The 25,891-nt window shown below is 36.9% G+C and overlaps 3 protein-coding genes across 8 annotated transcripts in view; 2 read left to right on the top strand and 1 right to left on the bottom strand.

Moving 5' to 3' along the window:
* Nucleotides 1-21,130, bottom strand: part of LOC132277368 (uncharacterized) — an 88,500-nt gene extending 67,370 nt beyond the window's left edge. The window contains exons 1-6 of one of the 5 annotated variants that reach the window (XM_059779229.1): nucleotides 20,720-21,126; nucleotides 18,714-18,773; nucleotides 18,431-18,640; nucleotides 17,944-17,976; nucleotides 14,514-14,582; nucleotides 6,783-7,387 (exon numbers count right to left, since the gene is read on the bottom strand). In XM_059779229.1, the coding sequence (XP_059635212.1) occupies nucleotides 7,357-7,387; nucleotides 14,514-14,582; nucleotides 17,944-17,976; nucleotides 18,431-18,640; nucleotides 18,714-18,773; nucleotides 20,720-20,802 (486 nt within the window). In that variant the 5' untranslated portion in view covers nucleotides 20,803-21,126 and the 3' untranslated portion in view covers nucleotides 6,783-7,356. Of the gene's footprint in view, nucleotides 1-6,782; nucleotides 7,388-12,745; nucleotides 14,014-14,513; nucleotides 14,583-14,619; nucleotides 15,625-17,943; nucleotides 17,977-18,430; nucleotides 18,641-18,713; nucleotides 18,774-20,719 lie in introns of those variants that run through there. The other 4 variants (XM_059779228.1, XM_059779226.1, XM_059779227.1 and 1 more) reach the window with 4 other exon arrangements.
* Nucleotides 268-4,396, top strand: LOC132277363 (cuscuta receptor 1-like). 2 transcript variants are annotated; one of them, XM_059779220.1, is made up of 6 exons: nucleotides 268-697; nucleotides 830-985; nucleotides 1,225-1,299; nucleotides 1,373-1,540; nucleotides 1,731-1,877; nucleotides 2,027-4,396. In XM_059779220.1, the coding sequence occupies exons 1-6, from the start codon at nucleotides 283-285 to the stop codon at nucleotides 4,243-4,245; spliced, it is 3,180 nt and encodes a 1,059-aa protein (XP_059635203.1). In that variant the 5' UTR covers nucleotides 268-282; the 3' UTR covers nucleotides 4,246-4,396. The 2 variants fall into 2 exon arrangements, with proteins under 2 accessions (XP_059635203.1, XP_059635204.1); XM_059779221.1 differs by lacking the exon at nucleotides 1,225-1,299.
* On the top strand, nucleotides 4,553-10,917 carry LOC132277365 (cuscuta receptor 1-like). The gene is made up of 6 exons (XM_059779222.1): nucleotides 4,553-5,652; nucleotides 7,195-7,350; nucleotides 7,573-7,647; nucleotides 7,779-7,916; nucleotides 8,263-8,409; nucleotides 8,587-10,917. Exons 1-6 carry the CDS (start codon nucleotides 5,286-5,288, stop codon nucleotides 10,821-10,823), a joined length of 3,120 nt encoding a protein of 1,039 aa, XP_059635205.1. The 5' UTR covers nucleotides 4,553-5,285; the 3' UTR covers nucleotides 10,824-10,917.
* Nucleotides 21,131-25,891: the final 4,761 nt, after the last annotated feature.

Raw genomic sequence — 25,891 nt, 5'->3', positions numbered from 1 at the left:
TAATTCCCATTGCAAGCAAGGCCACCCTCATTTTGTGTGATCAATTTGAGGTCAACTATGTTTTATTCATGCATTTAAACCACTTGACTTTAAACAAGGAATCGTTGGACCATTTTGAATTTTTGTTAAAATTGCAGCTAAAGGGCACTATCAGCATTTACAGCACCTACTAAACCTACATTATTGTTCTATTATATAATCTTAAACCACATTGATAAGAAGCAGTACTAAAAAACTTGGGCTCATAGAAAGGGTAAGGTGAGAGCATCAGACTCTATTTATATGAAGATGGATGGTTTGTGGTGGTGGTGGGTTGGGTTGGTTTGGATATTGTTTCACATCCATGTTAATGGATCCTTTGGTTGCTTGGAGTCAGAGAGGATGGCTCTCTTGCAAATCAAAGCTTCCATCAACTATCCAAATGGAACTTCTCTGCCATCTTGGGAAGACATGGGTGATTCAGTGACTGACTGTTGTGACTGGGAACGAGTTGAGTGCAACGCCACCACAAGGCGTGTCACTAAACTCTCTCTCAACTTTACAAGGGATCATAGCTTGGATGAATGGTACTTCCAGAAAAATGAAAAGAAAAGCCTAGAGAAATGGGGTTTCAATGCCTCCTTTTTTCTTCCCTTCATAGAGCTCAGTGTTCTTGACTTGAGTGGTAATGGGCTTATTGGTTGGATCCCAAATCAAGGTCTGTAATTCTTGTTTTCCAAACTAAATCCTATTTGGTGAAATTTTTTATGATCTTTTTTATATAATTTCTTTGAATTGTAGTTACAAATATTTGTGAAGATAATGACTGAAAAAGGATCTCCCTTTACAGGCTTTGAAAGACTAATTGGGTTGAACAAGCTGAAGGCCCTTATCTTGGATTATAATTTTTACAATTACAGCATCCTACCATCACTTAGAGTGCTTTCATCACTTAAGACACTAAGTATAAAGCACAACAAATTGGATGGATCAATTGATATTCAAGGTAAGTCATTTCTTCAATAATTGTTTTTTTTTTTTTTTTTTTTTTTCATAGTTTTTCATTCTAGTAATAATCATACAAATAATTAAGTTACACGATCTCCAAGTTTTTAGAGTAAATTTGGATGCTAACTGCATAAAGCATAAATCTGACAATTAATATGGGAACCCAATTGTATATGAAACAGAGTTTTGTATATTTACAAAATAAAATATAAAGTACAAAATTTTCATTTTTTGTAGACTTTTGTGATATGAGCAACTTGGAGGCCCTTGATTTGAGTTATAACTGGATTGACAGCCTCGTGATTGCAGGAGGTATGAAAAGTTAAAAAGTCTATAATTGAATTGAAGGTGCTGTCAACTTTGCGACATATTTTCATGTATGCAGGTACGAATTGCTTAAGCAGGCTGCGAGTTCTTGCCTTGAAATGTCAACACTGTGATGCAATTCGTTTCCAGTACTCAAATCTAAGTTCAAGCATTTTACAGTCCCTGGGAGCATTACCATCTCTTAAGGCTTTGAGTGTTAGTGTGAAGGGACTGATTACAGTAAAAGGTATTTTAGTGTCCATATTGCTTAGCAACTACCATCCCGTGCTCGATGTGAATTACCAATAATATCTTATTAACATCAATTTTCATACTGTTTTTGTACTTCATCCTATATATGATCCATATAGATATCATTTAAATTCTGTAGCAGACACCATATTAATTATAACTATTTTGGTTTCTTATATATATAGATTTGGAAGCCTTGATCAGATTGGAGCACTTGGATTTAGATTTCTCGTCCATCAAAGGGAACTTTCTTCAGGATGTTGGAGTGATGACTTCTCTAAGGTTCTTATCATTGCGAAGTTCTGGATTAGGTGGCAACCTACCAACTCAAGGTACGTACATACATGAATAAATCTGTCACATGTACCATTAATTGCTTTGATTTCTTTCCTTGTTGATTTAAGTTGTTCAGGCCTCAATAAGGTTGATCAACTCTATTGAAATGAAAATTCATTCTATCCTACTTTTTACATCTTTACAGGCTGGTGCAACCTTAAAAACCTCCACGTGCTAGATCTCAGTGAAAATGAATTAGTGGGGATACTTCCATCATGTTTGGGAAACTTGACATCTCTCCGACAATTGGATCTCTCTTTGAACCATTTCAATGGAAATATTGCCCACACTCCTCTTACTAGTCTCATGGCACTTGAATACATTTCCCTTTCATATAACCAATTCACGGTTCAATTCTCGTTTGCCTCATTTTTCAACCATTCAAAGCTCAAGGTCATTCTAAGTGATAGCAACATTCTGAGTGTTGAAAATAAGTTCCAATCATGGATTCCAAGGTTCCAACTGGAGGCTTTCAGCTGTTCAAATTGTACCATTAACAGACTTCCCAGATTCCTATATCACCAAACTGGTTTAAGAGTGGTTGATCTCTCCTACAACCAGCTGGTGGGTAAGTTACCAATCTGGTTGTTAGAGAACAATACGAGACTGGAAGGATTCATCCTACAAAATAACTATTTCACAGGCCCTCTTGAATTAGTTTGTTCTCCTCAACCTCAAGTTTCCTCAGTAAATCTTGCTAACAATCGCTTAAGTGGTGAACTCCCTACAAATTTGAATGTAATATTTCCAAATTTGTTATATTTGAACCTGTCCGGAAATATGTTTCAAGGTAATATTCCTTCTTCTTTAGGTGATCTTAGCCCTTTATTGAACCTAGATTTATCCAAAAACAACCTCTCAGGGAAAATACCAGAACATCTGGCAATGGGTATCTCCTCCTTAAGTTTCCTCAGATTATCAAATAATCGTTTGTACGGTCAAATTTTCCCAAAATCCTTTAACCTGACCAAGTTGACATGGTTATATTTGGACAACAATCAATTTGACGGAAAGATCCCAGATAGCTTGTCTAATACCAATTTGTGGGCGATGGATATTAGTAATAACAATTTGTCGGGCATGCTTCCACAGTGGATGGGGAATATGTTAGATTTAAAGGAATTTGATGTGTCTGGAAATCAGCTTGAAGGTCCCATTCCCATTGAGTTTTGTGAACTCAATAAACTCGAGTTTCTAGATCTTTCAGATAACAATCTGTCTGGCTCCGTTCCTTCTTGTTTTAGTCCCTCATCCATAAGATACGCCCATCTAAATAAAAATGGACTGAGTGGTCCCTGGACTCGTGCATTCGACAGAAGCACTTCTTTGGTAACATTAGACCTTGGAGATAACAGCTTAACTGACAGCATTCCAGGTTGGATTGGCACTCTTTCAGCACTAAGCATTCTAATATTGAAGGCTAATCATTTTAAAGGTGTCGTTCCCTTGCAGTTATGCCACTTGAACCAAATAAGCCTGATTGATCTTTCTCATAACAATCTTTCTGGTCCTATACCACATTGCCTGATTAACATTACTTTTAAAGCAAGTGAGAGTAAATCTTTCTCGGGAACCGATTATGTGGGTAACCTTGATTTGAGGGCACTACAGACGTCCCTCAATGGTATGTCTTATTTGGGAATGCTAGAGCTCAACTTCCATTATGCATTCAATCGACAATCTGGCCTTTTTACTGTCAAAGAAGAGGTGGAATTCACAACAAAGTCTAGGTCCTATTCATATGAGGGCACTGTGCTTAAATTGATGTCTGGAATTGATTTCTCTTGCAACCAATTGACAGGTGAAATCCCATTGGAACTTGGGAATTTAACTGAGATCCATACACTAAACTTGTCCCATAACAATCTGATAGGATCAGTCCCAACAACATTCTCCAACCTCAGAAACTTGGAGAGTATAGATCTTTCCTACAACAACTTGAACGGCAGTATCCCCTCTGAATTAACTGACTTGAACTTTCTAGTGGATTTCAATGTGTCACACAACAACTTATCTGGTAAAATACCAGACATGAAAGCTCAGTTTGCAACCTTCAATGAGAGCAGCTATGAGGGAAATTTCTATCTTTGCGGACCTCCATTACCTAACAATTGCAGTGACATGGGTTCACCATCACCAATTCAAAATTCTTTGGAGGATGAGGAGAAAGATGATGGTTTGATTGACATGGATTTTTTTTGTGTGACTTTTTCAGTGTCCTATATAACTGTGTTGTTAGGGATTGCAGCTGTTTTGGGTATTAATCCTTATTGGCGAAGGGTATGGTTCAACTTCATTGAAATGTGCATGACATCTTCCTACCATTTTGTTGTTGACAGCTTTCATAAGCTGCTCAATTGTTAGGAATGTGTAACTCTTCTTGATTAGATAATTGTGTCTAGGTATATGTACATTTCTTGTTTTTCAATCCAAGTCAATTAATTTGTTTGTGTACCCAACCCATATTGGCATTATTTCCTCTGCCAACTTGTATATGATTTAAATTTTCAGCAAATGGTGTTTGAAATTTCTTAAAAAATTTGCGTCAGATTAATATAGTAATAGTACCATAAAAATAAAAAATAAAAAATAAACAATAACAAAATAAAAGAAGAAGAAGAAGAAGAAGAAGAAGAAATTGCTGCTGTGAGCAGCCGGACAAACTCTTCAGCTACCCCAAACAAATATAATTGTACTGCTAGTTATTACCAATAGCTTTTATAAACAATTTAGATGGACTGCTTTCAGCGACAGTTTTAAGAAATAGCTACTAACATTCCATTATTAAAAAAAGCTACAGATACTTAAAGTCACACACACATAATTATCAAAAGAAGCTGCATTTACTCCCATTGAAAAGGGACATTAACCTTTATTTTGGATGGAAGGGAAATCAATCTCACGCCCAAAAAAAAAAAAACTTGCCCAGCTCCCCATATACAGAAAATATTATTTTGTTCACATTGATTGTGAAAATATTATGTATTATGGTTCACAAATGTAACAATTGCACTTAATCTACTTGCATTAAATCTGTCACATCATTAATTACTTTCTCCCAATCCAGCTACATAGGCCTTGACCAGCTTAATTTGGACAGAAGAAAAAGTGTGGCATGCATTTAGTTAATGGATGGTGATGGACTGATGGTGTTGCAGTAAGTCAATCCTTTCCCATTTGCAACCGGCAGTGGTTCATTTACGTTGTTGCCAAGCTGTATCTTGATTGTCCCTTCCTCACTCCAACGACTTAATCAAGAGACTTGCCTACCAAACAGTACTAGTGATATATACATTCCCAAATTGAATACAGAGGAGTGTCTTATGGGCTAGATTTATTCTGAAAAAAAAACGTTTTGAAACTTTAATCTGACAAATTGTTGTGTGTTTTGGAAGATAAAATAAATGGAATTGAGGGGTTTATGGCGATGGGTATTGCTAGTTTTGGTATGGATTCATGAAAATGGATGTTGTGGTTGGTGGGAGCAAGAAAGGATTGCCCTCTTGCAACTCAAGGCTTCCATCAACTACCCAAATGGAACTTCTTTGCCATCTTGGAAGGACGCAGTGGGTATAGAGAGTGGCTGTTGTGATTGGGAAGGAGTTGAGTGCAACATCACCACAGGGCATGTGGTTAAACTTCTTCTTAATTTAACAAGGGATTATAGTTTAGGAGATTGGTATTTCAATGCCTCTCTCTTTCTTCCCTTCAAACAGCTTAGAATTCTTGATTTGATGGATAATTCGCTTGTTGGTTGGGTTGCAAATGAAGGTCAAAATTTTCTTGTTTTAGCTGACTAATAACCAGTAGTATTTGATGAAATTTATTATATGCTTATAATAATTATTATTAGGGTTAAATGCAAAAAACCCCCCTGAACTATTGACAAAGTTGCAATTAACCCCCCTAAACTACAAAAGTTGCAACTAACCCCCTGAACTATTCAATTTTGTTTCAGATAACTCCATCCGGCGAAAATCCGGCAAGTTTTGGCCGTTAAAAATAATTTACTTATTTTAAAAGACCATACTGCCCTTATATGCATGAAAGGACTAAAATGCCCTTAATTTCCATAGACCCCATAGCATACCCAAACACGCCCTATAACTGTTCACCATCTTCAACAGCAGGCGTTCGTGGTTCAACACCGACCAGCCCATCTTCCACACCGAAAGCCGTTTAACCCAAATCACACTAAAATCCCACTGCCACCACCATTCGAAGCAATTGAACCACAATTTTAAAAAATTTAAATAATTCATAGTGAACCAGTCCAGCCACTGCCATCACCGCCGTAGCCACAAACGTTTCTCAAACAATTTCCCAATTGAATCAATTCAAATACAGTAATTCGTACTGAAACACCAAAGCTCAATCGATATATTTATATATATATAGATATACACACGAGTCGTCACTGGTAATCACCCCAAATTAATTGCACCATGAGTCGTCATTAGTGGTGGCTCCACTACCACCACCATCATCCGAAGGCAAGCTCGCTGCTGCCATCACACCGTGAAGCACCTCATTGCGGCTGAGTCCTCTCCACAACCCGTCGCCCACCGCTGCGAAAGCTCGCCGTCACCGTCTCGCCCCCATCCGAGCACTGCCGAAGTTCATCCACAACCCATCTTGCCCGCTGTTCTATCAATCACCGGCGCACAAAAGCCGTTGTCGCCAACGCCAGATCCGTCGCCGCTGTGCCATTCTCTGATTTGTGCCAGAATCGCGACTTCCCTAGTCGCTGTTCTACACCATCGAGCTCTCTACCAGCCGAAATATCCACAACCCACACCGCCGAGCTCTCTCTCACGCGCCGGCTGCCATCACCTTCACCCCTCTCTCTCTCGCTCGGCGGCTACGACGATGATCGATGCTCTGTTCCACATCCACGGTTGACGAATTGCAAAGAGATCTCCACCAGTGCTGCCGCCACTTCTTCCATTTCTGCAGTGTGTGTGGCTTCGGGTTTGGTTGTATTGAGTATATAACAAACTTGGAAGGGCAGTTTCGTCTTTTTACTTTTCCGGTGGCCTGAGTGGGCAAATTGCAACAAATTCATAGTTTAGGGGTTTTTTTTTAATTCAAGGGGGTTAGTTGCAAAACCCCCAATAGTTCAGGGGGGTTTTTTGCATTTAACCCTTATTATTATTATGGATTTACTTATTGGGGAATAATTACAACATAATTCTGGTCTTTTATCCTTGCAGGTTTGTTATATGCTTATAACAATTCATAATAATTATTATTATGGATTTACTTATTAGGTTTTAGTTATTTTTACATAATTCTGGTCTTTGATCCTTGCAGGTTTTGAAAGATTAAATGGGTTGGATAAGCTGGAGGTCCTTACCCTGGATCAAAATTTTTACAATAACAGCGTCCTACCATCTCTTGGGGTGCTATCATCCCTTAAAATTCTTCATTTGAGGAACAACCTTTTGAAAGGATCAATTAATGTTCAAGGTAAGTCTACTGCTGAAGAAAAGCTCCTACCATTATCCTGCACCACAAAATAACCATAGAAGGGAAGCATACCAATTGACAAACAATTTTCTTTTCTCGTAATGGAATTCATCAAAAAAAAAAAAAAGCAAACAAGCAAAATAATGACACTGACGTTAGTATGTTTATGAAATAATTAAAATAGTACAATAGATGACAGATTGCTTCTTTTATATATGGTAGACTTGTGTGGTATGAGCAACTTGGAGGAGCTGGATTTGACATATAACATGATTCAAAGCTTCAGGACAAGAAGAGGTATAAATATAATATGGTAAAAAGATGTCTGATGAAGTTTCAGTCATTCTCTTCATGTTGCTGACTTGAATGAATTGATGGTATATATGATCTATATTGTAAGTTATTGATTGCAACATCTCTCCATGCAGGTAGAAAGTGCTTAGGCAAGCTGCAGGTTCTAGTCTTGAAAGGTCACAATTTTTCTGCAAGTGTTTTGCAGTCACTGGGAGCATTTCCATGTATTAAGACTTTAGTAATTAGTTTGAAGGGATTGATTATGGAAAAAGGTAGAATTAATAGTGTTCATGCTTAGATCGATAACTGCAGTATCATGTTAAATATGCATCCACAAATTCTCACTGCAATGTTTCATAGTAGTTGTGAGAGTACTAACTACCAGAAATCTCCTCTACTTATTCCTGCTCTCTCTCTCTCATGGTATTTTTCTGTTGGGGTATATTGTAAAATAACAAGATGTTATAACATCCTACATAATTTATTTTTATTACTTTTTATTTTTTTGGTACTGACATCTGATGCTGCATATATATAAGATAGATATCAGTATTACTCCGTATTTCTTAGTAGGCAACACATTATAACTTTTTTTTATTTATTAATATTCTAATACAGATTTGGATGGCTTGGACAACTTGGAGCAATTGGTTTTGGATTTTTCATCCATCGACCGTAGCTTTCTTCAAAATGTTAGAATGATGACTTCTCTGACATTTTTATCGTTGCATAGTTGTGGACTTGCTGGCAGCTTACCAACTCAAGGTATATTAATTGATGTTTTAACATCTCTTTCTCTATATATCTACACCTTCTGTTACTTTGATCTTTAACATCAACAAAGTCCTCGGATTAATAACTCTACTCATATAAAAAATATATATAATAAAAATAAATAAATAAAAAACTCAATTATCTGAGATGAGTTCTTATATTTTACAGGCTGGTGCGACCTTAAGAACCTGAAAGCGCTGGATCTCAGTGAAAATGATCTTGAGGGGATGCTTCCTTCATGTTTAGGAAACTTGACATCTCTTCTACTATTGGATCTCTCTTTGAACCATTTTTCTGGAAATGTGGCTCAATCTCCTGTTACCAGTCTCATGTCACTTGAATACCTTTCCCTTTCATATAACCACTTTGAGGTTCCATTCTCCGTTGCCTCATCTTTCAACCATTCAAAGCTCAAGATCATTCTAAGTGATAGTAACATCCTAAATGTTGAAAACAAGTTCCAGTCACGGATTCCAAGGTTCCAACTGAAGGTTTTCAGCTGTTCAAATTGTAGCCTCAAAACATTTCCTGATTTTCTTTATCACCAAAATGACCTGAGAGTGATTGATCTGTCCTATAACAACTTCGTGGGGAAGTTCCCTACCTGGTTGTTAGTGAACAATACGAGATTGGAAGTACTTAGGCTACGAAGTAACAATTTCACAGGGCCTTTTCAATTGCTTTCTTATCCTAATCCACTTATTTCAAGATTGGATGTTTCAGATAATTGCATGAGCAGTCAAATTCCAAAGAATTTAAATGTAATGTTTCCAAATTTGCAGTCTCTCAACATGTCCAGAAATATGTTCCAAGGTAATATTCCTTCATCCCTGGGTGATCTTAGCTCTTTATGGGTTCTAGATTTATCCAACAATAACCTGTCAGGAGAAACACCAGAACATATTGCACGGGGTTGCTACTCCTTACGACTCCTCAAACTATCAAACAATCATTTGCAAGGTCAAATATTTCCAAAATCCTTCAACCTGACTATGTTGTTTCTGTTATTATTGGACGGTAATCACTTTGTCGGAAAGATACCTCATAGCTTGTCTAACGCCACCAATTTGAGGGCGTTGGATATCAGTAGTAACCATTTGTCTGGCATGCTCCCGCATTGGATGGGGAATATGTCAAGTTTGATAGAAATTAATATGGCAAAAAATCAGCTTGAAGGTCCTATTCCAACTGAGTTTTGCAAACTTGAATTGCTTAGGTTTGTGGACCTTTCTGAGAATAATCTGTCTGGATCTATTCCATCCTGTTTTTCTCCACCAAAGCTAGCATATGTCCATCTGAATAAAAATGGATTAAGTGGTCCATGGACTCGTGCTTTTAACAGCTCTACCTTGGTAACATTAGACCTTGGAGATAACAACTTAACTGGTACAATTCCGGAATGGATTGGCAGCCTTTATGCATTAAGCATTCTGATATTGAAAGCTAATCATTTTGAAGGTGAGGTCCCCTCTAAGTTATGCAACTTGAACCAAGTCAGTCTGGTCGATCTTTCTCAGAATTATCTATCTGGTTCTATACCACATTGCCTAATTAACATTACTTTTAAAGCAAGTGGTAGCAAATCTTTTGTAGGAGGCCCTAGTATATCGACTCCTAATTCAAGGTCATTAGCTTTGTCTATCATGGGGATGACATATACGTGGATGACAGATTTGCCTATGGCGCTCGAGTATGAATCTAATTATGAAAATCATTCATATATTGCTGTCAAAGAACGGGTGGAATTTACAACAAAGAGCATCTCCTACTTGTACGAGGGCATTGTCCTAAATTTAATGTCGGGACTTGATTTCTCTTGCAACCAGTTGACAGGTAAAATCCCACAGGAACTCGGGTACTTAACGGACATTCATACATTAAACTTGTCCCATAACAATCTGGTAGGATCAATCCCGGCAACATTCTCCGGCCTAAGAAATATAGAGAGTTTAGATCTTTCCTGTAACAACTTGAATGGGAGTATCCCTTCTCAGCTGACTGATCTAACCTCTCTGAGCTTCTTCAGTGTGGCATACAACAACTTATCAGGTAAAACACCAGATAGGAAGGATCAATTTGCAACCTTCAACAAAAGCAGCTATGAAGGAAATCCTTATCTATGTGGACCTCCACTGCATGAAAATTGCCCCAACACTGGATCGCCATCAACAAAGCGAAATGCTTCAGAGGATGAGGAGAATGATGATGGTTTCATGGACATGGGTATTTTTTATGTGACTTTTTCAGCGTCCTATATAACTGTGTTGTTAGGTATTGCAGCTGTTTTGTGTATTAATCCTTATTGGAGAAGGGTATGGTTCGACTTCATTGAAGTGTGTATAACCACTTTCTACTATTTTGTAGTTGACTGCTTTCATAAGCTGCTCAATTGCAGGAATGTGTAACTCCTTATCGGACAATTCTGCTGCCTCCACAAGTCTCCACATATCTATGTGTCAATATAAGTTTGATTTAATGTATTATGTTTCCTTTACCCAATCCATGTTACCATTACTTCCCCCAAGATTTAAGTTTTAGGTTAAGGTGTTTTAAATTTCTACAGATTTTTGCATCTAAGGGGTGCATTACCACCAATAAATGAAAATCTATTTCTTGCTATTTTTTTCTTGATTTGGGAACCAATGTCAAGCAATTTCTTGCTGTTTCTTTCCCGGGAGACAGTTGCAAAGAGCCCATTCAGCACCAGGTGGGGTGAATATTGTCTAACGGATATAGAATTCAATTCTAACCTTGGTCTTAATCCAGGTTCTTTACTTATTAGTTAGATAATTGAATTGTCTTATTTAATTACATTTGTTAGTAGTTACATACACATATATTATAGGGCGAATTGCAAAAAACCCCCTTGACTTTCACCCTTTAGCAAAAAAACCCCTTATGAATTGTTGTAGCAAAAAACCCCCCTCAACTATTATGAGGGGGGTATTTTAACTGATGGCCGTTCAAGGGGTTATGTTTTGGACGAAAATACCCCTTAAACAGTCAATTGGTTACCACCACCATTAACGCGCGTCTTTTACCATATGTCTTCTCCAACCATCCTTCAGTCCCAGTGAGGGAACAGATCAGAACAGCTCGGTCTGAACCGAAAACAGAGGCAAGAGACATCAGTATGAAATTACTCATTGGAATCATCTGCACTGGCTGGTGAACATGAAGGATGCAGACCTTCCTTCCTCCTGAGTTATGCAGTGCCCATGACAAAGTATATTTACTCTCTTTAACCTCCTTCCCCACCGTAACATATATCCTATCTTCAATCATTCTCACAGGTGGTTCTTCCACAATTTCATTTGTACTAGCCATCATTCTAGAGATTTCAATCTTGATATGCTACTTATCAAACAGAATCATATCCAAGCATCAATTTAAAAACAAAAAATCCCTTTGGTTTCTGGATGAAACAGCTCATTATCTGCTAACTTACCCGCGAAGCAGTGCATTCCTTTTGTTTGGAGAGCTCAAAACTCCACATTAATAGGATAGAGGAGGGTTCAAAATCGAGGGGCTTATATTCAGCCAGCCCTACCAATATGTAAAGAGCTTCAGATTTTCCAAGACTTGCAGTAATGTTTGCATAAATAGATGGATTCCTAACTAATTAAATTTTCCCATAAATGCAAGAGGGAAAAAATGTTTGAAATTCTTTAAAGACCTGAAAAATTGACAGTTTGATCTTAAGCCTCATAAACAAATGTGAAGTAATAAATAGCCCCTCCGGCCACAGACCAATGAAACAAAACCAATACCAACATCATCATCGACTTTTTAAATCTTTACAGGCTGGTGCAACCTTAAGAACCTCCAAGAGCTAGACCTCAGCAAAAACGATTTTGTGGGATACTTCCATCATGTTTAGGAAACTTGACATCTCTCCGAAAATTGGATCTCTCTTTGAACCATTTCAATGGAAATATTGCCCAGACTCCTCTTACTAGTCTCATGGCACTTGAATACATTTCCCTTTCATATAGCCACTTCATGGTTCCATTCTCGTTTGCATCATTTTTCAACCATTCAAAGCTCAAGGTCATTCTACGTGATAGCAACAATATTCTGAGTGTTGAAAATAAGTTCCAATCATGGATTCCAAGTTTCCAACTGGAGGCTTTTAGCTGCTCAAATTGTACCATTAATAAACTTCCCAGCTTCCTATATGACCAAAGTGGCCTAGGAGTGGTTGATCTCTACTACAGCCGCCTGGTGGGTAAGTTACCAATCTGGTTGCTAGAGAACAATTAGAGCTCACCTTCCATTATGGATTCAATCGACAATCTGAACTTTTTACTGTCAAAGAAGAGGTGGAATTCACAACAAAGTCTAGGTCCTATTCATATGAGGGCACTGTGCTTTAATTTATGTCTGGAATTGATTTCTCTTGCAACCAATTGACAGGTGAAATCCCATTGGAACTTGGGAATTTAACCGAGATTCATACACTAAACTTGTCCCATAACAATCTGATAGGATCAGTCCCAACAACATTCTCCAACCTCAGAAACATAGAGAGTTTAGATCTTTCCTATAACAACTTGAACGGGAGTATCCCCTCTCAATTAACTGACTTGACCTTTCTAGTGGATTTCAATGTGGCACACAACAACTTATCGGGTAAAAACCGTAAAATACCAGACATGAAAGCTCAGTTTGTGACCTTCAATCTATGAGGGAAATTTATATCTTTGTGGACCTCCATTACCTAACAGTTGCAGCAACACTGGATCAACTTCACAAATGCAAAATATTTCTGAGAATGATGGTGGTTTCATGGACGAGGGTGCATTTTATGCGAGTTTTTCAGCATCTTATATAACAGTGTTATTGGGAATTGCACTAGTTTTGTTACTACTTCTGTATATAAATCCTTATTGGCGATGGGTATGGTTCAACTTCATTGAAGTCTATATAAACTCTTGCTGCTATTTTGTTATTGACAGCTTCCATAAGCTGTCCAACTGCAGCAACATGTAACTCAAATACTTATTTTACTTTTATGTTCCTCAATTTCAACTTTAAGTTTGAATTAATATATTTGCATTCTCTATCTGACCCAGATGTTTTTTCAGCAATCTTGTATATGACTTATAATTTATATTGTTCCAATGATCTGAATTTTCAGTACATGCTGTTTCAATTTTCAGATATATATATATATATATATAGAAACAAAATAAAATGCTATCCGTAAATTTCCTTCTAGACTCCAATGTGTGACTGTACTTTTATCCTCACCTGTAGTTCTTGTAATCAAATTTGATGAACTGCCTTGAATGACTTCCAAAAAGCTACAAACATTCAGTCATCTTAAAAACTGCAGACTCGAAAGCACATCATGACACACACACACATTTAGGTACAGTTGCTCTAGGATCAACATCTGAGTAAATGACAATTTTGCAGTAACATCCTTGTATACCTCTAAGAACCTTGCCCTGGTGGCATACAATGTTGGCAGGAAAAATATATGTGCCCTCAGTCAGTTCCCTAGGCTATAACTTATCCCCTTTGGTCAGGGCCGGCCCTAAGATTCCAAATATTTTGAGAGGCCCTAGGCAAACTTTCAAATGTGAGGCCCTTAAGTTTCACATGCGCAAAAAAAATTATAGGAGTGCGGAATTTTCACACGATGTTTTCAAATTCTATAGCTCATATAATTGTACGCATCTGCATTGTGCATAAGACAACTAACTAATAACTATAATCTTCATTCATTAAATCTTCACGTTCATTGACTAACTTCCTATGATCTTCATTCATTAAATATTCATGTTTATTGAGATTTTCTTCATTTGCTTTCGCATTCATATGTTCTTCCTTCACCAAATCTTCGACTAAACTCTCTATTTGTGTATTGCTCCTAAAAAACTTAAGAATATCTCCTTTTTGAGATTGAATCAATTCTTCTTCTCTCTTCTTTTTTTCTTTTGTACTTTTTCCATGCCCAGATTCAAATTTTATTGTATACATAATGATATCTCTTGAAATCTAAATAACAGGAACCATAATCAACATAAAACTAGACTTCAAAAAAATAATAATAATAATTTGCTTTGTTTAAAGAAAATATATATTACCTCAATATGCAATGATTTGATTCAAGTTCAAGGCAAATAACCTCACAAGATCCTAAGAAGAGTGTCCTGCTAGCATGTGAGAGAAGATCACAATTAACATAAAACGGATGGAGAATCAAACAGAAACAATAATAACTGGCATTGCCGATCATACAATAAATATAATAAATAAATAAATAAATTCTAAAATCAAGCAGTTTGGTCGAATGGTTGAATGGTCGAATGGCTGGAGTTTTCATTGGAATCTGGAAGAGAGGAGAGGATGGAAGACAAAACAGAGTATCAAAAAATACAATCCAAAAGTGGAAATGAGGAACAGAAAACTGCAGTTTCTTTTTTACATTCATTGTTTATATAGCTGCTAAAATTTGATGATTACAGATGACAAAAATATGTGGAGATGAAGTGACTATATATATATATAGGAGGCTGAACTTGTAATGCTGAAGAAGTAGTGGGACTTTTAGGTTATATGAGACATCCACTATCATAATATAGTTTTGTCTTTCACTCTTTATATTACCTACACTTTGTGTGTGTTTTTTGGGAGCCAATTACCCCTTTCTTGATTTCAGGATGAGGAATCAACTTTAGTAGCAGTGTTTGATTTGTAACGACCCAAAATGATACCAGTCATAAAAAAATAATAATAAAAAAAATAATAAAAATAAAATTCGGCGTGATCGCGGCTAAAAAGGGTCCTACAACAACCTGTTGAAATGCATAAAAATGTAATGGCCTCTCTTGGACCTTCAAAACTAATCTAACCTATTCCAACACACAATGCAAATAATATAAAACATTCCCAAAACAACAACACCAACAACCTCCTCAAAATAGCCCATCATTATCATCCCATTCATCCAGAACAAAGGAGTACCTATCTTATACATAGTCCCATGCTCACATACTAGAATTTTACTCCAATTACATCAACTTACAGTTCATGAAGCAAAATTACAATAACAAAAGTTCATAAGTCTCTATACCGAATATATCAAACTAAGGTTTTACAAAAAATGATGGGACTTAGATACAAAAATAGCAAAATGATCCTCTAATCCAAACTAGGCCTGTGGTGGAACATCATCCGCCACTTCTTTCCCATGTCCTGAAAAATGTTAAATAATAGAGTGAGCATAAAGCTCAGTAGAAATCGCCTAAGGCGTCAGTTTTTGACTCCTTTGAGCCACGTAACATGTAAAAGAATAGAATAGGAATCAGGGTCATACAATGGGGCCCACACAATATTTTCAACTTAATAGGCAACAATCCCAATACTTAACACAATTCCACAATTGATGTGCATGATATGAAATGTTATATACCCGTCCCGAATCCGGTCCATATCGACCCAACCCACACTTTTTGAAAATCCGCTAACTGACTTTTTAATGACTATCCCCGATTCCAAATCCGGCAACCAATAAAGGGCCTAGCATTAACTTTTTCACGCCCTACACCGAGCCGCGCTCCCTCTAGGTCAAGCTAGCCCCGGACTCACGAAATCCGGTTCATTTAAAAAAAAAAAAATTCCCTTTCTAAAAAAAAAAACAAACTTCAATTTCTAAAAAAAATCTTCTTTTCAAATCTTCTCCAAAAATTCCCCCTTTATGCCATGATATGCAATGCAATGACTTTCACTCTCATAAAGCCCAAATTCATCATTATAGCAATAATCACATCATCATGGCATTTTATGGTAATCAATTAAAATTATGGCATACTTTAAAAATTCAATACAACAAGAATATTATTATCTCGAATAAATCATATACAAGAATTATCCACAAGCAAGTTCACATGTAATTTTACACACCATGTCATGCCATTAATTAAACATCAACACAACTCTTATATAACAAAAATCAAATAGCCCTTTGACCCAAAATTAAGACAATTCATGCTTTAACACTTAAAGACATTCATAAAAATAAATAAATAAAAACATAATTTCATATAAATAAATAAATAAAATCACAAAAGGAATTAGAAATTTCTCAAATAAAAGGCAAAACTTAACACATTAGGGAGACCCCTACCTCAATCAGAGAGCAAAGACACAAGAAGCCCCAATTTAAGCCCAAAACCCTAGAATTTCGAAATCCAAGGATGCACCAAATTGAAATCAGCTCCAATCAAAATGAAGGCCTCAACAAGCTTATCAAATTCGCCTTTAGTGGCAAAACCTAATTCACAATGGTGGAGGAGAAATCTTGGCTTAAAGTTGTGAAATGAAAAAAAAAAAATGAGTTACAGAGGAGGAGAGGAGATAGCAGCGTGGAGAGAGAAGGAACTATGGCCTGTAATGGCTATAAAGCCATTATACGGCTTTATGACATGGCGGGTCCCACAAAAAAATAAATATCCCACCTTTACAACATTATTATATATATATACACTTATATACAAATTAAACTACAATCACCATAAAACTATGCACAAAATTAATAATGCATAAAATGTAATGGACCCAAAATAAAATCTTCGTACTCAACGACTCCAACAACGGGTCCCACGTGGGACCTCTCAGTCCGAAAGACAGAAAAATGTCTAAATGGCAAACGATGCATTTCTAAAGGTCCTAAACTCAAAGAAATGCCCCAACCAACTCTCAAACACACCCGGCACACTCCACGGTGTCCGGCACACAAAACGAGACAAGGACAAAAATATTCCAGAAAATCATAAAATCGCCGAAAATGAAAACATTACATGATTGATCATTGCTACAGAAGACCTATGCAAATTAATAGAAAAAACCATTAACTTTTGTTTTGTTAAAGCCTGCTCTTGATTTCCATGTGTTTGTACATTCTGATGGCAAGTGCTTTGACAGTATTATTAACTGAAATTCTAGCTGAGCCAACTTCAAATAACATCAATGATGGTGGTATGTATCTTTATATAAAAAAAAAAAAAAAAAAAACCCTTAATTTGGCACTTTTAAGTATGAGCATAATTTAGAGATTGAAAAACGGTTCAACCCACTAGAAGGGATCCTTAATTTTCGTAGGATTGAATGTGAAAATGCAAAAACTTATGAGGAAAAGGGGTATGGTTGCTACTGTTGTGAGATTGGAGTGAAATTAGGGAGAGGGAAAAAAAAAAGTGCCTACCATATATTATGGACTCGATCGCCATGAAAGACACATGTAGAAAGGCACACATTTATTAAAATACTAAGAGAACCATAATATATTCATTGCTTTTGATAGCCATGACACACAGTGACACACACACACACACACACAAAACCCTAGTTTGGAAGCTACTTTTCACTATTGGAACAAAGGTAAAGGCCCGAATCAAACAAACCAAAGTTAGAAAAAATCAAATGATGAGATGAAAGAAAGAAAGAAACATCTATAAAAGATCGATTCATGCAAAAGGAGAGAGGAGAGAGAAGAGAGAAAGAGGATGAACATACCTTGTCACCTGAGGCGATAGCGGAGGCTGGGCCCTGCGGAGTGTCGAAGCAGATTGTGACATTGTGTCGTCTGAAACTTGCCCTAACTTTATTTTTTTTCCATCCCCTATAGGCCTTAAAATTTGAGGCCCAAGGCGACCAATTTTTTCCATCCTCTATGGGCCTCATGAGGCCCTCTAAAATTTGAGGCCCAAGACGACCGCCTTGGTCGCCTTGGGCCTTGGTCCAGGTGCTATCTCATGTGAACAAGAGCATTAGTCCAAAAATAGTTCACTAGGGATTGATCCAGTAACCATGCAAAGTTGTTGCTGCTTGATTCAAGCTTTAGTTCAAATTCTAGAAATAGTTCATAATCTGCACAAGCTTTCCGAGGAAGCTGTAGATTCTCTTTGTTTGGAGAGCTCAAAACTCAAACTAAGTTATTATTAGATATCAGAGGGGTTCAAAAGTGGCAGTTTGTTAGTGAAGCCTTGGAAAGACCACATACCAATAGAAAAGTTGAAATCCACCAATCTCACAGTAGAAGTCATATTTTATAGAATTAAAGCCACTATAACCATCATCATCATCATCAACATCATCATTGTCCTGATCATCAGCGTTGTCAGCATCTTCTTCATCATCATTCTCTGTATCAATACCATCTTTATTTTCTGGATCAGGCTTTCTCAATTTATGAAGCTCGTCCACAGGAAACCTGCAAAATGATAGTATTACATGAATTTTCCCCTTCAACCACTGAACCACACATTTCATGCAAATGATACTACCTTTCATCATTCTCAATCAATTTTGGCAAAACATTGATATCCTTCAAAAAGAGCTCCTGGCTGAAATATTAGCTAATGTTGGTAAGAGAGCTGAGACAAATATTTTACAAATAACAAAGCAACCATTACATATTGCTATTCCAAATCTGCAATATATGTATTAAATATAAAACATCACAATGCAAACTCAAATCTACAGCAACTTAATCCAAGTACAACACAGAAATGCAATCCCACAGCAATTTCGTTTTAAAAATACAAAATAAAAGAGAGGTGTAGGGTTCAGGTCGAGGCTGGGACGTATGTGTGTTGTAGTTTTCGAGGTCTTTTGAGAACTGCAGATAGAGGAGTGATATTTATTGTTAAAAATGACGAAAATTAAAGGATAATATATATATATATATATATATATATATATATATATATATATTAAGAGAGAAGTTTCTAGAGTCTTCCGGAATTGTCTGAAGTTGTGTGAAAGATTCTCGATATGTGTAGAAAGGTGTAGAATATTGTAGAAGTGTGTGGAAGGTTATAGAGTTCTCCAAAGTTGTGTGGAGTATTATGGAGAGTTCTAGAATGTTGTAGATACTTGTAGATATATATAGAAGTGTGAAGAAAGTGGGAGAAGATTCTAGAGAATCGATCTCCACCGTTGGTGAGATTGCATCTTAGCCGTCCGTTAGTGATGGGGATGCCTATAAATAGAGGTGCATGGTGATGAAGGAAGTAGAGAAGAGAAGAGGAATATGAGAGAATAGAAGAAAGGGAAAGAATGGGTGCACTGAGGCACCGGAAAGGTAGAGTGATGTAGTCTCGTAGAAATATGTGAGTGTGTGGGTAGAGAGGATGACGTGTGGTGAACACCGATAACGAGCGAAGGGCTCGATCGTAGTGTGAGTACGATGATCGTGGTGTGAGCATGATCCGGTGTTCGACATCTCTCTTGATGTTATTACTAATGAGATAGTGTGTGTGTGATCTACCGTTGTAATATCTCTTCTATAATGATGAATAATGGAATCTTTTCTCTCCATGGACGTAGGCCAGGTGCGGCCAAACCACATTAAATATTGTGTTTGTCCATCTTATTTTCTCTTTGTTGTAATTGTATACTTGTGTGTGATCTTAGGCGGATTAATTCTTAACTAATTGTATCGTTGGGTATACAAAAAGGGATTAATTCATAACATTTATTTTCATTGTTCTCTGGGAAGATTTATACATTGTTCCATTTGTTTCTGGGAAGATTTAATTAGTCAAGATTCTGTTAGCAACTTCCATATTATCTAAATTCCCGGAAGAAAAACAAAAAAAATGGGAAGCCATACTGGTGGCCAAGTGGACGAATGGTAAACTCGGACATTCTGGATTCAATTCTCACAAAGTGCAAAAAACACTCAGCCTTAAATGATATAGGTTGATTATCCGTTACAAAAAAATAATAATAATAATAAAATAAAATAAGTGCTGGTATTTCCTACCACAGCCCCAGGTAATGGTTCATTTTCAAGTGCATTCTACAGATTCCAAACACAAACGGTTGAGCCAACTTTCAAAATTACAACCAGTTTCAAAAGGATCCAGCTAACCAAACCAAGACTAAAACTAAAATATGCGAAAAAGGAGCAGGACACAGAGTGAGTGCTATATAATAGGTGAACATAAGTAGAAACAACTTCACTAGTTCAACTTCAAGCGAAAATCCACCTTTGAACAAAACCCCATGCAAATAAAAACAAAAAATTACTCCGTATTATTTAACTAAGCAAAGTAGGAAAAATCCAACATTCAAGCACTAAATAGGAACCAGACTTAAAATGTGAGAAAAAACACAAAAGGAGTACAAGTTGTTGTTCGGTGTACTGTACAACAACAAAGACAAAACTGCTCAAATAATCATTAAAAACAACAACAGAGCATAAAATCCAAAACCAAATCATGTAATTCTGAACTATTTTATATACTCCGTATTAACCAAAAGAAAAAGAAATGGAAATCCATACCACCATAAGAAGCCAAGCACCACATAGCACACCATCTTCCTCTCCACGGTAACAATATCTGAACTGAAAATACCCAGCTCCATTGCCCCAAATTTTTTCAGATTTAGAGAGATAAACAAAAGACTCCGAACAAGCAAAGATCTTAATCTAACAAAGGAGAGGATCAGGGTGGATTTAGTGTCCGAACGAGTGTGAAAATAAATTAGTAATAAAAATTAATTAGGGTTTTTGATTGAACAGCTTTTAGGTTTTTGTTGGTAATGAATTGCAATTTTGACTTGACGCATTGGATCCTCATCCTTGTGTTAGATTAAACCACGCGATCAAGAAGAGCGTGTGAGTACACATTACATGGAACTCCGATGGGGGAGAAAAGTCAAAAGTCCGACTTTTATTGGGTGTGGTCAGTGTGCAATTAAATAGAGGATACAATAAATAAATACTCATGTAATCATATAGTCCTACAAATAAATTGCAAGAAAACCTTAACTAAGAAATTTGTTTAGAAATAAGGAATTATGATCACATATGAGTTGGCTGAATAATAAGGATATAAATTATAAGTTTTTTGACCTTTTTATTTTTTTATTTTTTTCAAATTATTAGGAGGGGCCTCAAATATGGACACATTAAAAAAGTTAATATTCTATCAATTAGGTTATTAAGTAATGCTCAAACATGCATATTTATTTTTTCTTTTTCTCAACCCAAGCCATTCTAACTGTCTAGTGATTGTTGTTGCTAATATATATATATATATATATATATATATATATATATATATATATATATATATAATTAATGATTTTTTTTATAGAAAATTAGCTGTATATATATAAGTTATAACGATATAATAAGAATTTAAAAAAATCACGTGAATTGCACATGCTTATTTTGGATGTGGCACCATCAGATGTGACGAAATATTACTCACCCGAAAATTAAAAAATAATAATAATAAGTGATGAAATATAATGCATAAACGAATTTGATTAATTCGTGCTTAAAAAAATAATAATAATAAAATAAAAATTTCTATTCCCACCACAAAGCAAAGACGAAAATTAATTTGAGCAAATCCAACCCAAGCTATCAGGTAGTTCTAAACTTCCTAATGCGATAAAGAGAAGAGAAATGGTTACGTTGTTGTATTAAGTACACACACTTATTTTCACTTATCAAATTAACCACATCAAATCAAAACATACTCCAAAGAGAAAAAGAGAAATAATAAATATATTTTTTACAATATTACTAGTAATTAATTAAGAAGAGCAGAGTGAAGAGTCATTTAGTGAACAAAGTCCTTACTAGCTAGAGAAGGGATATATGAGTTTTAGAAAATGAGATATCACAAAAAAATAATAATAATAATAAAAATAATAAAAATAATAAAATAATAAAATTGTAATGGTAGGTGTAAAATTTCTCTCTATAAAAAAAATTAAAATAAATAATACAACTCACTCAAAATAATAATAATAAGCAATAAGAATACTCAGAGAAAAACGTTTATTGCTCGATGATCTTTATTGGAGATCTATGCCTCTATTTATATACAAAAAGATAGTAGAATTATGATAAGACTCGCCTTACTTGTCCTCCAATACATTCCATATACAATTCTTTACTTATAAAGTTACTTTCTTTTATAATTATTTCCATGTCAGACTTTTCCTTTTACAGAACTTTCCTTTTATATAGGATCCTTCGTTTAGTTGGACTCATTTAATCCTTCATATGTTTGGGCCGAATACTTCTTGGGCTGGCTGATTTTGCTCGACGGGCTGAAAGTTTACCATTAGCGATCTTGGGCTTAACAAAGACTTAATCTAGGCTTGAGAAGGGCTGGGCTTCTGCAATCCATCCAAAGATCCAAACTATAATTTTTTAGTGCAGTGACATGGACGACTCTTACTGAAGGGGGATTTTTTCCTCCACACTTTGTCCCCAATTCCCTCTTTAATTGGACTATGGCTCTTAATAAAAAAGAAATTGAAGTTGCACGGTTGCCTTTTTTGCAAAAGGCAGTTCAAGGAGTGTCCGTTGCCATTCTGTCTTAAGAGCTTCTTCAAGACTTACTTTTGCCTTCGCTGTGCTTATTGCGTTCTTTGCTTCGTCATGAAACCAGGTTAGTTCTTCACATATTTCTTTGATTTCATATTATGAGCACCTCACCCACTCACGACCACATAGAAATTGTAGACTCCGAGTCCACACCTTCGTCTTCCCCTATTCTCATTAGGGTTCCTCCCCCTAGGGCTTCTGACCCCTTTGAATTTACAAACGGTTCAGTTAGTCAAATGGACGATTCCCTACCTCAAGCTGAAGTATCTACTTCCGGGTTAAATAGCATTTTCACCAAAGAAAAGAAATAATGATTTTGTCTGTACGGCATCTCAAATTCTCCATTGAGTCTGTAATGGAGGAATTTGAAATCCCTGAAGGGGTAAAAATTGTTACATACCCAAAACAGGATGACTTCAGTTCAGGCGAGGGCGTCGAGGAGAATGAATTGTTTTTATCGGTTGGACACCTTAATGCTCTTCGATTTTCTCTTCACCCCTTCTATCACTTGGTCTTCAATAAGTTGGGTCTTACCCCTCTTCAAATAAACCCTAACTTTCTTCGAATAGTCTCGGCTCTTCTTATTTGCCGAAGGCTAGAGAGTCTTGATTTGACTCTTGCAAACCTATTAATTACCTACACCATTTCCAGGCATGGAACCGAGCCTGGCTGTTTTTATTTCACTTCCTCTCTTTAACATAGGATATGTACGGACCTTCCTACCTCTGAGAAGATATGGAAAGAGAGGATGATATTTGTTAAAGGGAATTGGGCTGTGTCTCAATCAAGCAAACTCCCAATCCCACGCAAATTTGGGAAGTTAGGTATAGAATGATTTCCCTCCCTTCATGACAACTGCTCTGATTGCTTCCCATATCAAGTTTTACTTTTTCGTCACACTTATGAATTTCTTGGTGTTTTTTCAGCAACCTTCCCCACCTCTGTAACTAAGAACAGGCTCACATTTCTCGAAGAACAGGTTTGAAGTGATCCTTCATCTATCGAGGATTTGCTTTCTTCGTCAAACCTTAAGGAAATTGCCTCCAGTACTGTAGTGGCTGACCTCATGGATTTGGCATTTCCTTCCTTCGGCAGCTTCCCTCTGACTGACGAAGAGAAGACAAGAGTTGAAGCTCTTAAAAAGAAGGCAGCAGACGATCAGCCCCTTGCCGTTATCCGTTCCACTGAACATGAGAAGGAGGTTGATGAACCTCCTCTGAAGAATACAAAACAAAACCCTCTTTCAACTAGCAATGGCAAAAATGTCTCCAAGAGCAAAGGGAAGAGGGCTAATGAAGCTGACCTTGAGGAAGAAGTTACGGCTTACGTCCTAGCAGAAACTGGAGAACCTTGGAGACCCATCTTCTTAAGAGCTGATAAATCAGTTCTTCATTCTGGGGACTCGGTAGTCACTGATTCCTTTACTGTTTTGGCAGTAGCCGGGGGGATGTGGTAACCCAAAGATGAAGAAATCATTGGAAACATGGGGCTAGACCAACTGTTTCCTTCTGCCCCCGTTCGCGCTACGGAAGTTTATACTTTCCTTCAACTTTGATATTCAATTAACTTTCTTTTCACATTATTTACACTATTGTTGATTGTGTAAAATATGTATCATACCATGGCCTGTGCGCCACTGCTGAAGCTCAATCAATCTATGTCCAAAAACTGGAAAATGAGCTGGAGATTGCTGGGAAGAAGCTCTCTCATGCGCTCTTGGATGTCAAGATGGCTTATGATGCCAGGGACATATATAAAAGCCAACTTGCATCTGCTGAGGTTAAGGTGAAAGAGATGGAGGCGGAAAACCTACGGTAGAGGGATACAGTCAATACTTACACAACTGCTAGAAAGCAGATGCAGGAACGCTGCTCCCCTTGGTACGCTTGTAAAGTGCAAAGGCCTTCCGGTTCGGCTTTAATCAGGGCTCAGGTGATAAACAGAACGACCTTGAGGCTTTTGATGCTGATATAGGGGTATCCTTCCCTTATGATGAGGGTCCGAAGGCTCAAGAAGCTAAAGTGTTGTTCGCTGAGATGGTGAAGTCTCATCAAGGAGATCCTCCTTCAGCACTAAGCTCTTCAATTCCACCAGCTCCAAGCCCGAACGTAATGGATGCTTTTAACTCTACTCCTTTCGACCCAAAAAGGAAGTGAACTTATGTACTTGCTTCGGCCTGATGTATTTATTTTGCTTGTGCGAACAATGTTTGTAATATCTTTGTTTAGAAAATCTGCATATTTTCTAATATTTCAGAATTGTATATTTGTGCTGAACAGCTTTCATGTATTTGATAGTAAGAAGGGAACTCCTATGACAGTTCAGGTATTAGCTAGAGATGGTTGTACCATTTAGCGATTTAGCCATCAAGAGAACCCTTCTTGCCCTTAACTTTGCATGAAACAAGTATATCAACACTTGTTTTTCCTTTATTTCGATGTGGGACAAATTACTTAATAATTGTCTTGATCAAATTCATTGATTTGAGAATAAAATGTCAAGGAATATATCAACATCTGTCTAGGTTTTGGCTTGCTCATCTGGGTTTTGGCCCAATCTACTTGTATTTAAACTCCTAGTGTCGGAAGTGTGTAGTTCCTCGACTATGAGCCTAAGAGGAATTTTATTGATACCTTCGGGCTCGTGGGTCCGAGGCAGGTAATTCCTCAGCTTTGAGCCTAAGAGGAATTGTATTGTACCAGACACTTAGGGTTCAAAGCAGGTAATTTCTAGGCTATGAGCCTGGGAGGAATTTTGTTGATACCTTCGGACTCATGGGTCCGAGGCAGGTAATTCCTCAGCTATGAGCCTGAAAGGAATTGTATTGTACCGGAAACTTAGTCCGAAATAGGTAATTCTTCGGCTATGAGCCTGAGAGAAATTGTATTGTACCGAAATCTTAGTCCAAAATAGGTAATTCCTCAGCTATGAGCCTGGGAGGAATTTTGTTGATACCTTCGGACTCGTGGGTCTGAGGTAGGTAATTCCTCAGTTTTGAGCCTAAAAGGAATTATATTGTATCGGACACTTAGTCTGAAGCAGGTAATTCCTCGGTTATGAGCCTGAGAGGAATTGTATTGTACCCGGCTCTTAGTCCGAAGCAGG

The sequence above is a fragment of the Cornus florida genome, unplaced genomic scaffold (genome assembly GCF_030987335.1).
Source record: "Cornus florida cultivar Cherokee Brave unplaced genomic scaffold, ASM3098733v1 CherokeeBrave_3.0.0_Hap2_Chr10, whole genome shotgun sequence".
NCBI lineage: Eukaryota > Viridiplantae > Streptophyta > Magnoliopsida > Cornales > Cornaceae > Cornus > Cornus florida.
Note: the sequence above shows the minus strand (reverse complement) of the source record. Positions and strands in the feature narration are given on the sequence as shown.